Below are 12,759 nucleotides of genomic sequence, written 5' to 3' on the forward strand. Positions count from 1 at the left end.
CTGATATTTGCTGGCTGTGCTCGAGGGACACGCTCAGGCAGCTCCAGCTTGAGTGGTCAGACTAATATGGGCTGGTTCTGAGAAAGCCTGGAGTGCCACAATGCATTAGCTACTCTCCACCGGCCCGTGTATTTATATGGCGCAGAAAATACTGCCTGGGCCTCAGGGGTCTCTCGACAGCCTGCTATGACATATTCACTTACAAGGCATTAACTCGCCAAAGTGGAGCTTTTCCCAATCAATGATGGTAGGGTGGGCGGTAAACCTTTAGACTTTAGTGCAGTTATGAGGTGGCTTTGACTGGGTCCTCAAAATCTCAGCCTACACCCGTCACAGCCCGAGAAATTCTCTTGAGGAAGTCCAACGTGAAACAATCGTAGAAGGACCACCTATTGGAAGTGGCATCAGGGCTGGCATATTCCCTGGGCCTGGCAAGAGTGATGGTACAGTTTTTAAGAACATCAGAGCATAATCTGCGAGGGAAATAAATGTGGTTTCGCTCTGATTCGAAAACAGGCCTTTCAAGCTGTGGCACCCTGCTGTAGCCTGAGGAAACATGATTTGTGTGTGTGTGTGTGCACATATGTGTGTGTGTGTGTGTGTGTGTAAGGAGGGGAAACAAGAGGGAGATAACACAGTAGGAGGCCTTGCATGTGTGTCCCTGCCTGTGTGTGTGTGTGTGTGTGTGTGAGTGTGTGTGCGTGCGTGCATGCATGTGTGTGTGTGCGTGCATGCATGTGTCCCATCTGTTTGTGAGTGTGTGTGAGTGCCTGCCTGTAGTCACATGTATGAATAGTTGTGCTTGTAAACATGTGCTTGTGTGTTTGTGTGTGTGCGCGTGCATGTGTGTGAGTTGGGGGTTGTGTGTTATTTGTGTGTGGAGTGTGTGTGGGTGCGCAGTGGGTAGGCATGTTTGTCAGCCAGCAGGGTGGCTGTGTGAGGGAGGGAGGGGGGGGGGGTGGATGGGGGGTCACACATGGAGCTTAACAAGATGGAACTTACCAGGGAACTGGTAGCTGTAGCTCGGGGCAAAGCCGGTGTATCCCCTGCCATACGTTGCTACTATGTTTGGGTAACCTAAGGAGAAGGAAGGAAAGAAAATACATTTATGAAAATCACAATTACATTAGACTGAAGACCTGCTACACAAAAGGCATTCACCCACGCATAACCAAAAAATAACACACACATATACAGACATATAGCTAGCTACCCTGTCAGTGTATTTTCACACAAACCCACACACAAACAAATGAGACATGCACACACATACAAATATACAGAGCAATACAACATTTGCTTTCAGTTACATGCATGGATAACACAGCCCTGGAATGGTCAGGAGACTAAAGGTCCATTTTCAATACATGATGTCTTTAATCATCATGGCCTTGCACACTTGGACACGCACAGATATTCATGTATGCAGAGCTGCCTCTGTCATTATCAGATTACAGATAGGCTGAGGAGAGTGACAGCGCCCTCTTCAAAGTGTCAGACGCCGAAAGCACACCGGCCATTCTGCTGATGCAAACTCTTTAGAGTCAGATGCACTCGTCCTCTCTCTCTCTCTTTCTCTTTCTTTCTCTCACTCACTCACTCTCACACACACACACACACACACACACACACACACACACACACACACACACACACACACACACACACACACACACACACACACACACACACACGCACACACAAAAACGCCTCTCACTGCAGCCCTGAGTTTTGTTTCCCCTGCCCAGTCCTGTCCCCCCCACCTCCCTCCAAAACTGTCATTGATCGATAACCTTTCTTTTATAGCGGTCAGCTAATCGATCATGAAGGACACGCCAGAGCTGGGAGACAATGACTGGGGTGATATTTGTTGCCAGGACATCGCGGATTAGCTCGCCGCACAGCCTCTTAGCGATACGGCGCACGACGGGGGCTAAAGCCGCGGAGCCGAGATAGCCAGTGTGGCGCGGGGACGTGGAGAATATGATCGAGCGATTACAGGGTGTTAGGGGGGGAGAGGATAAGGAGAGGAAACCTGCATTTCCACGCTGTCAGGAGGGAAATGCACTTGAAATGCTGTTAGCATCACTGTTATTATTTTTACCGCACTTATTTCTCTCCAAATCCTGCGTTCCTGCCCAACGCAGAAGCTTTTAATGAAGCCATTTTCCGAGGATAAATGTGATAAACAATAAAATCGTTTACATCATGTCCATTTTGTGTGTAAGCATATGAGCATGTATTAATATTTAATCAACAGACTGAACTATACGGAATAAAAGGGTCAAATTAATAATAACCACGAACGGAGATGTAGCAGCCGACCACAACCAAGCTACTGGACAAAACAACGTGATTCAGGCCATCACTTTCACATTATCTGTTTACATTTTCATTTTCCTTCCTTCTTGTAATTACTTGCATGTGTTACTTGTTTGCTTGTTTCCATGTCTGTTCATTATTTTCATACGGGCACTACTTCGCAGTGTTGAAGTCATGCCAATAAAGCTTCTTTGAATTGGAATTTGAGAGGACAGAAAAGGACAGAGAGAGAGAGGAGAGGGAAAGGGAGAGGGAGAGGGAGAGGGGAGAGGGAGAGGGAGAGAGGGAGGGAGTGAGGGAGAGAGAGTGAACACGTAAGAAAGGAGCAGGAGCGAGTTGAAGTTTGGAGGGAGGTGGGATGGGGCCCAGCACACATGCTCTTCTTGTCCCTCTGCCAGCAGCCGAGGACGGGCACGACGCGTGTGGCTGAGCTGGAGCTGGAGCTGGAGCTGGAGCTGGAGCTGCGCTGGGCCAGCTGCTGATTATTGTTCCTATTCTGTCACAATGCCTTACTGCACACACAAGGAGCCCGGGACTTAATTATCTGGAAGCATTTCAAAACATCAGCCACAATGGGTCGTGCAAGAGAGCACACTTTGTGTGTGTGTGTGTATGTGTGTGTGTATCTATCTGTGGGAGCAGGTCTGCCCCTAACTGCTGCTTTAAAGGTGCTCTTCCCTCCCCATGCCACCATTAAGGGCTGTGAGCCAGGCCTAAATACAGCCTCCAGACCTGAAGTTGAAATACCCAGGTGGTGTTATGCGACATGTTAGAGAAACAGAGTGAGAGAGAGAGAAAGAGAGAGAGAGAGAGAGAGAGAGAGAGGACGAGGAGAGGAAGGCAAAAAACAAGGTAAATAGGGACTGTACCTAAAGATGCCTGGGAGAACTACAACACTAAACCCCCAAAGCTGTGCTAGTGAGTCTCACCAAAGCTCTTCTACCGGCTCCTTTCCTCTATGCCCCCCCCCCACACACACACCTCGTTTCAGCTCCTCTCTTCCACATCTGGGGCTTAACCCAAATGGCTCATTATGTACTAGGCGGCACCGGCACAACCTCTCTGACATCAGCGGAGCGCCCCCCTCTGCTGGGAGCCACGGCGGATAAGTGAGCCTCTCGGGACGCAGCCGTGATCCCAGCCTCAGCGCCCATCACTCAGCCTGACAGCAGCCCGCGTCACCGGCCAAGGCGAGTGGCAGCTGCGGCGCAATGGCTCTATGTGTGTGTGTGTGGTCATGGGTGTGTGTGTGTGTGTGTGTGTTGGGGAGTGGGGGGTTCTCTCGGTGAAAGTAGGTTTCTCCCCAGGCTCGGGGTGAAGCCATGCATAAGAGAGGAGTCTGTTGCAAATCCGAGGAGGTGAGTGTGCGTCACACACAGGTGGGCCAGCCGAGCTGTCCATGAGAATCAGTGCACCAGCACACACGCCACGTAGGCAACACACACACACACAAACACACACCACGCAGGCAACACACACACACACACACACGCCACGTAGGGAACACACACACACACACGCCACGTAGGCAACACACACACACACAAACACACACCACGCAGGCAACACACACACACACACACACGCCACGTAGGGAACACACACACACACACGCCACGTAGGGAACAAACACACACACACACACACACACACACACACGTAGGCAACACATCACTTTCTCAGCCGCCTGTAGCTCAGTGAGAGGCGTGGAAACGAGCGAGAGAGGGGAAAAAAATGAATAACTAAAATCTGCAGAAATATCAGTGTGAGTGAATATCAAAACTCCTTTCTTCCTCGCTAATGATGAAAACCTGGCTTTCCGTGTATGAAGTTAAATGTGACATGTTATCTGACCGCTGAGCACTGAGGCCAAATGCTCACCAGAACTTCAACATGAAGCTTATACATAAAGGTCACGACCTTTTCCTTGCCAATCTTATTCTCAATCTAAACCTTGAGTAGGCTGGTGCCCAGAGATCCACCACAGTCCTCACTGCACTTCATTACCCACGATGCACTGAATTCTGCCAGGTTAACTGGCACTCTGCTTCTCATTCTGACTTTCCCTCTTTCCTCCTGAAGTTCTATTCGTTTAAGTTCTATTTGTTGAAGTTCTATTTGACCTATTTTATATAGTCCTCTGTTTTGTTTGTGGATTGTGGGCATTGTCTGGATTTACTGGATTTATAGGACAGCAGATTTATCAAACCACACATTATTATTTGTGAAACTGTTACTTATATTTATAAGTGCAAATGTTCCAATCGTTTAACAACTTCCTAAAGCCAGCAGCGCACACTTTTGTTTTGAAAGCCCTAACACAAACCTAATCCCAGAGCACACTTCTCTCTCTCTCTATGGCCAGTGAAACACATGTATTAAACATGGTGTCCTTCTCCACCTTACTCTTCTGTGTGGGACGGGACTCTTCAGCAGAAACGAGGCTTTCCTCGCTGTCAGTTCTCCTTTACAGCGGCCCTCTCGCCTTTGCCTTTCATTACCCGCCTTTTCATAACATGTTGCCTTAGCGTACACATCTCCAGACACGGCCAAGGAAGCGTTCCACAAACACAGGGGCGCTGTGTGCTCTCGTGGCCCCCCGTCTGCAGAGAGGTAAATGCCAGATGCTAAAGCTAAATATACATGACACAGGCTTTTCCTGTGACATTTTAAGAGCTTACTGTGAATGCACTGTGGCATGGCTCCTATTGACAGCGTGGGGATTAGTGCGACACAGGAGTCTGAACCTCAGGGGAAGCCAGTGCTCGTCAGAGGAATGGGGAGCAACACACACACACACACACATGCGTGTGCATGCATGCGAATACACACACACACACACACACACATACACAAAAGCATTCACACAAACTCACGCACGCACGCGCGCACACACACACACACACACACACACACACACACACGCATACAGAAGTCTACCCATCATTGACAATGTGTCTACTAAGAGACAGCCTTCTGTTGCATGCCCATGACTAGAAGTGAGGCTGAATGCTAATATGAGTAAAAGTAAAAGGCCATCAAACTCATCTTTACATGTACACACACACACACACACACACAGGCAGATTACATAGTTTGTTATTTTTTCCCACCTCCAATCTGTCTTATCACCTGCACATCTGAGTAAAAGACGCGCAAACACCACCACTGAATGTGTGTCTGTGTGTGTGTGTGTGTGTGTGTGTGTGTGTGTGTTTTGATGTGTGCATGTGTAGACCTCCCGTGCCTCTTTGTCAACTCCCAGGAAAGTGGTTGGTGTGTAGGAACTGTAAGATCATCTCCCAAAAGAAAAGCACCAAACACCCCCCCTGAACCCAACCCCCCCCCACCCCTCCATCCCTCCATCCCTCACTGCACACTCTTACCGCCTTGCCTTCATGCACCCTCTCCCCCGTAAATAAAAGCTGTCACTTCATCAAGCCCCCCCGCCTCCCTCTAGCAGAAGCCCTTATTTGTGTTATTAATATGCATACTAATGCACCTATTTTATGGCTCAACAGTTCAGATTCGCTTTAGAATCAATTATCCATCTGTTTAAAAAATAAGCTCCGGCTCCTGCTCTCGTGTGTGGGGGCTTAGAATGTATATTCATTTGAAGCAGGCATACACGAGGCCCTTTAACGCAATAAAGATAAATGGCTCGATTAGGTGTGGTAAACAAAGGCAAGGCGAAGGTGGGTGGGGGGGTCGGGTGAGGGGGGTGTTTAGGGTGAAGGGGTGTGTAAGAGGGGTGCTCTTTAATGAGATTTTGGCATGTACGAAATTACACTTCCTTTAAATAATGAGCCACGCTGATTCTTTTTTTTCGGATGGGGATAAGCGTATGTAAATTGGGGAAAAGGAAGTTTATCCTGCATCTTCAATATTAGTACTCAGACAAAAGCACTGATAAGAAATAACCGGCTAATATTCCTGCTCCTCTGAAACTGATTCTGCATTTGCATCTTCTACACGGGTGTAGTCTTAATAAACTGAACATGCCTTCTTGTATTGGTGTATTTCACCAGGTGTATTTGTGGGCACCCCTCACAACACATCTGAGGCCGCCGTTGTGTGAACGGCTTGCCTTCCCGACCTCTCTCTAGACTTGACTTTTTACAACGTACAAAAGCAAAAAGACTGTGCTCGGATTGGCAACCATTAATCCCCAAAAATGAGCGGCACTCCTTCAGACCCTCTCCAGGGCCGCTGCTACTGTAAATTGGCCAAACGCCTGACAAAGTTTGGGTGCCGCAGCGGAGTGTCTGACGGGCAGTTTGGGGGGGAAGATGGATTACAACTAAGGAGAGACGCCTCCCTTTTCTCCTCCCCTTGGTCTCATCCTCCCCATGAAAATCCTTTCCACCTATTATTCAGCACTCCTGAGGTGGGGGACAGATGAAATCATAAATTCATAATTTAACATTACTTCAATTTTCCTCTTCATTTAGCTCTGTAATGTGGAGGACTGTGCCCCGGTGGGTTGGAGTGTGTGTGTGTGTGTGTGTGTGTGGGGGACGGGGTCAGGGGGACGATGAGGTTGGCCAGAAGAACAGAGGGGGCCAAGGCCAGAATATCAATGGCATATTTTTGCGCAAGCCTTTCCCCCACACGGACGCTTCATCAAGGCAAATTACGGGTGGGACGACCTATCCCCGCTGCTTCCATTAGGGCCCTGAGCCGTTCGCAACTCAGCACCAGGCATCAAACCATTTATTTGCTTCACTTACTTTCGGCAGACGATCAATCTCGCAATAATTATCTCTTGTCACTAAAGCACGGGGGCTCTGGCTGGAGATCACAGGGAGGGGGGGGGGGGGGGGGTTAGAGGAATAACACCAACCCCACCTCTCTCTCCCTTTGCTCTACGCTCTATTCTCTTATTCTGCCTGGATGTCTCTTGGCTGTCTGTTCTCTTTTATTACTTGCAAAACATCGAAGAAAAAAAGAAAGAGAGGAGAAAAAAAGGCGCAAGCAAACACAGGGCTGAGAGACAGACTGTATGATGTTTTTTTCTGTCTCTGTGTTGGATGTTGCCAGTGCCGTTTGGAGCGGAGTAGAGTGACATTAACTCAAACATACAGTGCTGGTGGCAGCCTGAAAGGCACAAGGCTGTCTCTGAGGAGCACTATCCACACAGCGCCCCAGTTCAGTTCCATTAACCATTAATCAACGCACCATTAACAATGCCCATTGTCTCAAGGCACTTTCTGGAAGCCCAAGGTCTAAAGAACCCCAGTGGTCCTGAACCCCTGAAATACTCTGTTTAATCAGAAAGCACCAAGAGCATAACCCGACTCACAAGGGTGGATCTATCTATCTACAGACTATTCCATTTTGCCAGTTTCTTCATTTTTCTGTTCCTGTTTCTCCATTTCTGGGAGTGTGTCTCCATACTGTTGGGGAGGGGACTTACTCAGCATGCCCATGCCCAGCATGAAGGCATCCATGGTGTAGGGCAGTCCTCTGGCCCGACCCCGCGTCCCTGGAGGAAACATCACTTCCTTCGGCTGGGCCTTCTTGCATTCTACCTGTGAACACAGACACAGCAGGGACATTACATCACACTGATCATACATCACATGACATCAGCATCACATGACATCTACTGGTAAACACGTCAGAAGAGAGATATTTACATCACATTTCCCTCTGGACACTGTCACTGTCACAGTCACCGACACAGTCATGTCGTCACACCCCCGAAGGGTCCTGTGTCTGAGTAATACTACCTGTCTTGCTTCTGGTGTTTTCTAGTCTTGTGGTTACTGACGATGATGTTTTTGTTAGTTAGAGTCAAATCGTTTTTTACACTTAAATTCGTTCACCTTCACAGATAAACAAGGAGCTCAGACTTTTACACTCAAATCACTTCATTGCTAGAAACTCCATCCTCGAGCAGCTGATGTGGTGCGGAGGTAAGGTGATAAGGGGTGATAACAGTGGGTGGGTGAGTTTGCAGTCATTCGTGTGTGGATAGTATTATGATGACTGTAGAAACGTACACATCTGGTGAAACTAACACAATTCCCACCTCTGCACCAGACTCAATACCGACATACTTCACAGGAACAGGACAAAAAGTGAGAGACAAACAATCGATTTTGGATATGCTGGACCTTCCCTCCTCCCTAGACACACACACACACACAGACACACAGACACACACACACAGACACACAGACACAGACACACAGACACACACACACAGACACACAGACACACACAGACACAGACACAGACACACACACACACACACACACACACACACACCAATGTAAGTTGTCACATCCCTGTGTCGATTTTCTGGTTGCTGTGTTTGCCCAAGCATGGTGAGGCAGAGCCTGCTCCAGGCAAAAGTCATCTCTTTTATTGGTAAGCATTTCTCATTTCTCTTTCCCTCCATGTCTTTTGCCTCAGTCCTAACTCTTTCTCTCTCATCTCTCTATGTTCTCTCTCTCTCTTCTTCCCGTCTCCCTGTCCTTCCTTCCCCCTCTCCTCCACTCTGTCTGTCACACTCTTGTCCCTCTCTCTCCATCTCTCTCTGCCTGGTCCTCCCCATCATCATGGAAAGTGATGTGGGCCCTGGGGGTGCTCTCGTTCCCCTGAGTGGAGTGCGGTGGTGTGTGTGTGTGTGTGTGTGTGTGTGTGTGTGTACAGGGTGCCATCATGCGCTGCACTCTCCTGCTGTGGTGAATGACATTTCACCCTCCTCTCTACACCATGCATAGTTAAGTGGCTGTTGCTCAGAGACAGGAACCAAGGGCTGTGACAAACACACACGCATACACAACCGCACACACACACACAGATGCCCTCCGTCTCTGTGTTACACACACACACAAAGACGAATGCTCTCACTCTCACAAAGACAGAGGTGCAAATGGAATAACATAAACACACAGGGCCCTAATTTCATTGGTGGGCAACGCGACTATCAACAAGTCCGCCGTGCATGACCTAAAGCTACCTTAATAACTTGCCAAAATCATTTTGTCATAAGATGTGCAACATTCTAAGTGCAAACACACGGGTGGGTCAGTGCAATGCTGGGGTATGTCTGCGCACGGATGTGAGACTCCCATGCATAACGGGTTCCTTCAAAGCAATGCCCTTTTCTGTGAAACTTCTCAATTATTTCATGGCCTTATGAAATTAGGGCAAGCAGTGTTTTAACCACAAGAGGCGCACACGCACACGGACACGCACACACACACGCACACACACATACACACACACACACACACACACACAGAAACATATCCAATAGAAAAATATACAGTCTCATAAATATACACACTCAGCCTGGTTGGCTGCTGACTGTGTTGGGGCTGGGGAAGCTCACTGAAGTGAGAGCACATAGTAAAATACAGCCTTATGACAGACTTATACGGGGAAAAGACAGGCTCCAACTGCTCAACACGGTTGGCCTAATGCAGACAAGGGAATCTGACACGACTCCTCCTGTGTTATACAAACACACATATACACACACACACACACACACACACACACCCACCTTTACAAAACAAGGTACACACCCACACATTCACTAAAAGCAGCTGAACCCTACATAACAAGCTGGTGGATCCCTGTGTGAGAGTGCCTGCCCTCCACTGTGCTGTCACAGAATCTCTTCTGCACTGTCTCCCGTTCTCTCTTCTCCTCTCTCTCTCTCTCACACACACACACACACACACACACGCCCTTTCACAGGGTATTACAGGGCAGTTTCACCAGCTGCTGGAGCTGCCTGGGCCATGTCTACAGGCTGTCTGCACCACCAGCCCTAGTGATGAGGGGTTGAGGGGGTGCACACTCACCCCCTCAGCAGGGTGCCTGTCTGCAAAAGTCAGTCGGCTGCCCGAGGGAGCGTCTGGACTCCACTCATCCGTCCGTCTGTCTGTCTGTCTGTGAGTGCCCATGCACTATGTGTCTGTGTCTGTCTGTGCGTGAGTGAGTGAGTGAGGATGCTTATGTATGTGCAAAACAAATACAAATACATAGGTTTGTCTCTCTGCATGTCTAATTCTGCTTGCCTGTCTGTCTTGCACCTTGCAACTGCTTGTCTCTTGGTAGACCTATGTGTGATGTGTCATCTCAGTCTGTCTCTATGTGTGTCTGTCTGTCTATCTGTGTGTCTTTCACGCACTCTCTCTGTCTCTCTCTGCTGTCTGTGTCACAGTCAGGTGTGCCTGTCTCTCTGCTGTCTGTCTCTCAGTCAGGTGTGCCTATCTCTCTCTCTGTCTGTCTTACAGTCAGATGTGCCTGTCTCTCTCTCTCTCTCTCTCTCTCTGTCTGTCTTACAGTCAGATGTGCCTATCTCTCTCTCTCTGTCTGTATTACAGTCAGGTGTGCCTGTCTCTCTCTCTCTCTCTCTCTCTCTCTCTCTCTCTCTCTCTCTCTCTCTCTCTCTCTGTGTCTGTCTCTCAGTCAGGTGTGCCTGTCTCTTTCTCTGTCTCTCTCTCTCTCTGTCTTTTCCACAGTCAGGTGTGCCTGTCTCTCTCTCTCTCTCTCTCTCTCTCTCTGTCTCTCTCTCTGTCTGTCTCTCTCTCTGCTGTCTGTCTTACAGTCAGGTGTTGATGTCTCTCTCGCTCTCTCTCTGCCGTCTGTCTTACAGTCAGATGTGCCTGTCTCTCTGTCTCTCTCTGCGGGTTCTGGGTCTGCTGCTCTATTTGAACATCTGGCAGCTCCTCTGACTGTTCAACCTCCAGCTCTCCTCCAAAGCCCTCAGCCAGAACACATCCAGTCTGCCAGTCTGAGAACATCAGCAGCAGCAACAGCAGCAGCAGCACCAGAGCTCACCGCCCTGAAAATGGAGGGTGTGATCGAAACACAGTGTAGGACACGGAGCCGGCAATAGAAAAGCAGGGAACATTGAATTGTGGTTAATGTTTCGGGAGGCAACTTGTAGTTGCTACTGTCAGTTTGTGACCCATTGTTAAGACACATTTAGTACCCTGTGTCAGTATGACCTCACCTCTGAAAACAAGCGCATTAGTGCTGACACTGTTTATGTATATGACCTTATGGAACATCACACTAATATCAAACCGAAATAAATAGTAATACGTCTCTCCACTAAGTCTAATGGGGCTAATCCATTTGGACACAACAGACAGTAATACTTTCCACAGACCATTCAGAAAGCATGTGTATGTCTATGGCCTCTGTGATTGTGCACAGACACCCATTTCAAGTGATAAGCAACATTACATTGGCATTAAGCAAAGAATTGGCAACACTCTGTAGAAAACAACATGCCTTAATTAAGCGCACTGAGCTTAACGAGCTAAGAGGGCGTGACACGTTTAATTATTGTTCCGTCGTTAATTACCATGGCATTTGGTCATGGCGGCCGTTAGACGCGCCGGCACGGCTAATCATTGAGACCCGTCGCTGACGCAGGTGTCAGCAGAGAGGGCCGAACGGAGGTCTCGGGGTCTGCCGCGGCGGCTAATGCTCCGCTCTGCATTATTACTTAACTAATTAGAGGGAGAGGGAATGGGTTCGGCTAGCCCTAGCACTGATGAGGCCCTTCACAGCCCCCTAATGAAGAAGATGAGGAGGAGGGACAGATCACTAACGACCTGGGAGTTGGAGAGGCTCAAGCCCGGCAAGGAGAGCAGGGGGGAAGAACAGGTCAAGGCCTCAGGAGAGAAGACAGACGCACAGACCCCTAATAGTCACAGGTCCCACCTCAAGCATCTATGCGTCACCTGGGCCACTGTGACACTGTCTGGTGATATGGTTTGAGTTTGTGGTTATGGGGAAAGCCATGGAGACTGGAATATTCCTCTGCAACAGTGACTGGTGGCTTAAATACTGTCCAAAAATGTTGTATCCCTGAATTATACCTATGCGTTCCAATCAGGTAATTTACTTTACAGACAAAATGCGAACAACTGCATGGACCCTATCTGCAACTCCTACATAAGAAGCCTGGACAGGCAACAGCACTGATTCAGAAAGGCCTTTCCAGGCTCCAGGCCCCCCACATTCCAATAAGTTGCAGGCGATACATGATGATTTGACAGGGGAGGACTTGGCATAGTCCTAGCAGAGAAGGCTTGAGGCCTATTTATCAATTCACCCACAGTCAATCTCTATCAGTGTCATTGGGACCAAGCACCTGTCAGCCTCCTCTCGTAGGCTACCCAACGCCTGCTGCCCCCCTAACATCTCATTTCTGTTTGAATGGAATATGAGTGTGAGTGCGGGGGTTAAGTGGCAGGGTCAGTGGGACCAGAGAGGAGCGGGTGAGGTCAGGGGGTGGTTGTACGAGGGACGATGATGGCTAGAGAGTCGTGCGGGGGGGGGGGGCGGGCAGGTGGGGGGACTGAGAGCAGCAGAGAACAGACTCTTAATTGCCTGAAGTGCCAGACTGCGGATCATACGGAGCGCTCTCAGTTTACTGAGTCAGAAGACAGGACTGTG

General features: G+C 48.9%; 1 protein-coding gene across 8 annotated transcripts in view; it reads right to left on the reverse strand.

The window, feature by feature from the left end:
- Window positions 1-12,759, reverse strand: part of msi2b (musashi RNA-binding protein 2b) — a 227,191-nt gene that overhangs the window by 44,307 nt on the left and 170,125 nt on the right. For all 8 annotated transcript variants that reach the window (XM_080844891.1, XM_080844889.1, XM_080844890.1 and 5 more), the window contains exons 9-10: window positions 7,739-7,853; window positions 1,003-1,077 (exon numbers count right to left, since the gene is read on the reverse strand). In XM_080844891.1, the coding sequence (XP_080701017.1) occupies window positions 1,003-1,077; window positions 7,739-7,853 (190 nt within the window). The remainder of the gene's footprint in view (window positions 1-1,002; window positions 1,078-7,738; window positions 7,854-12,759) is intronic.

This window comes from Sprattus sprattus, assembly GCF_963457725.1.
Source record: "Sprattus sprattus genome assembly, chromosome: 9".
Taxonomy (NCBI): Eukaryota; Metazoa; Chordata; class Actinopteri; order Clupeiformes; family Clupeidae; genus Sprattus; species Sprattus sprattus.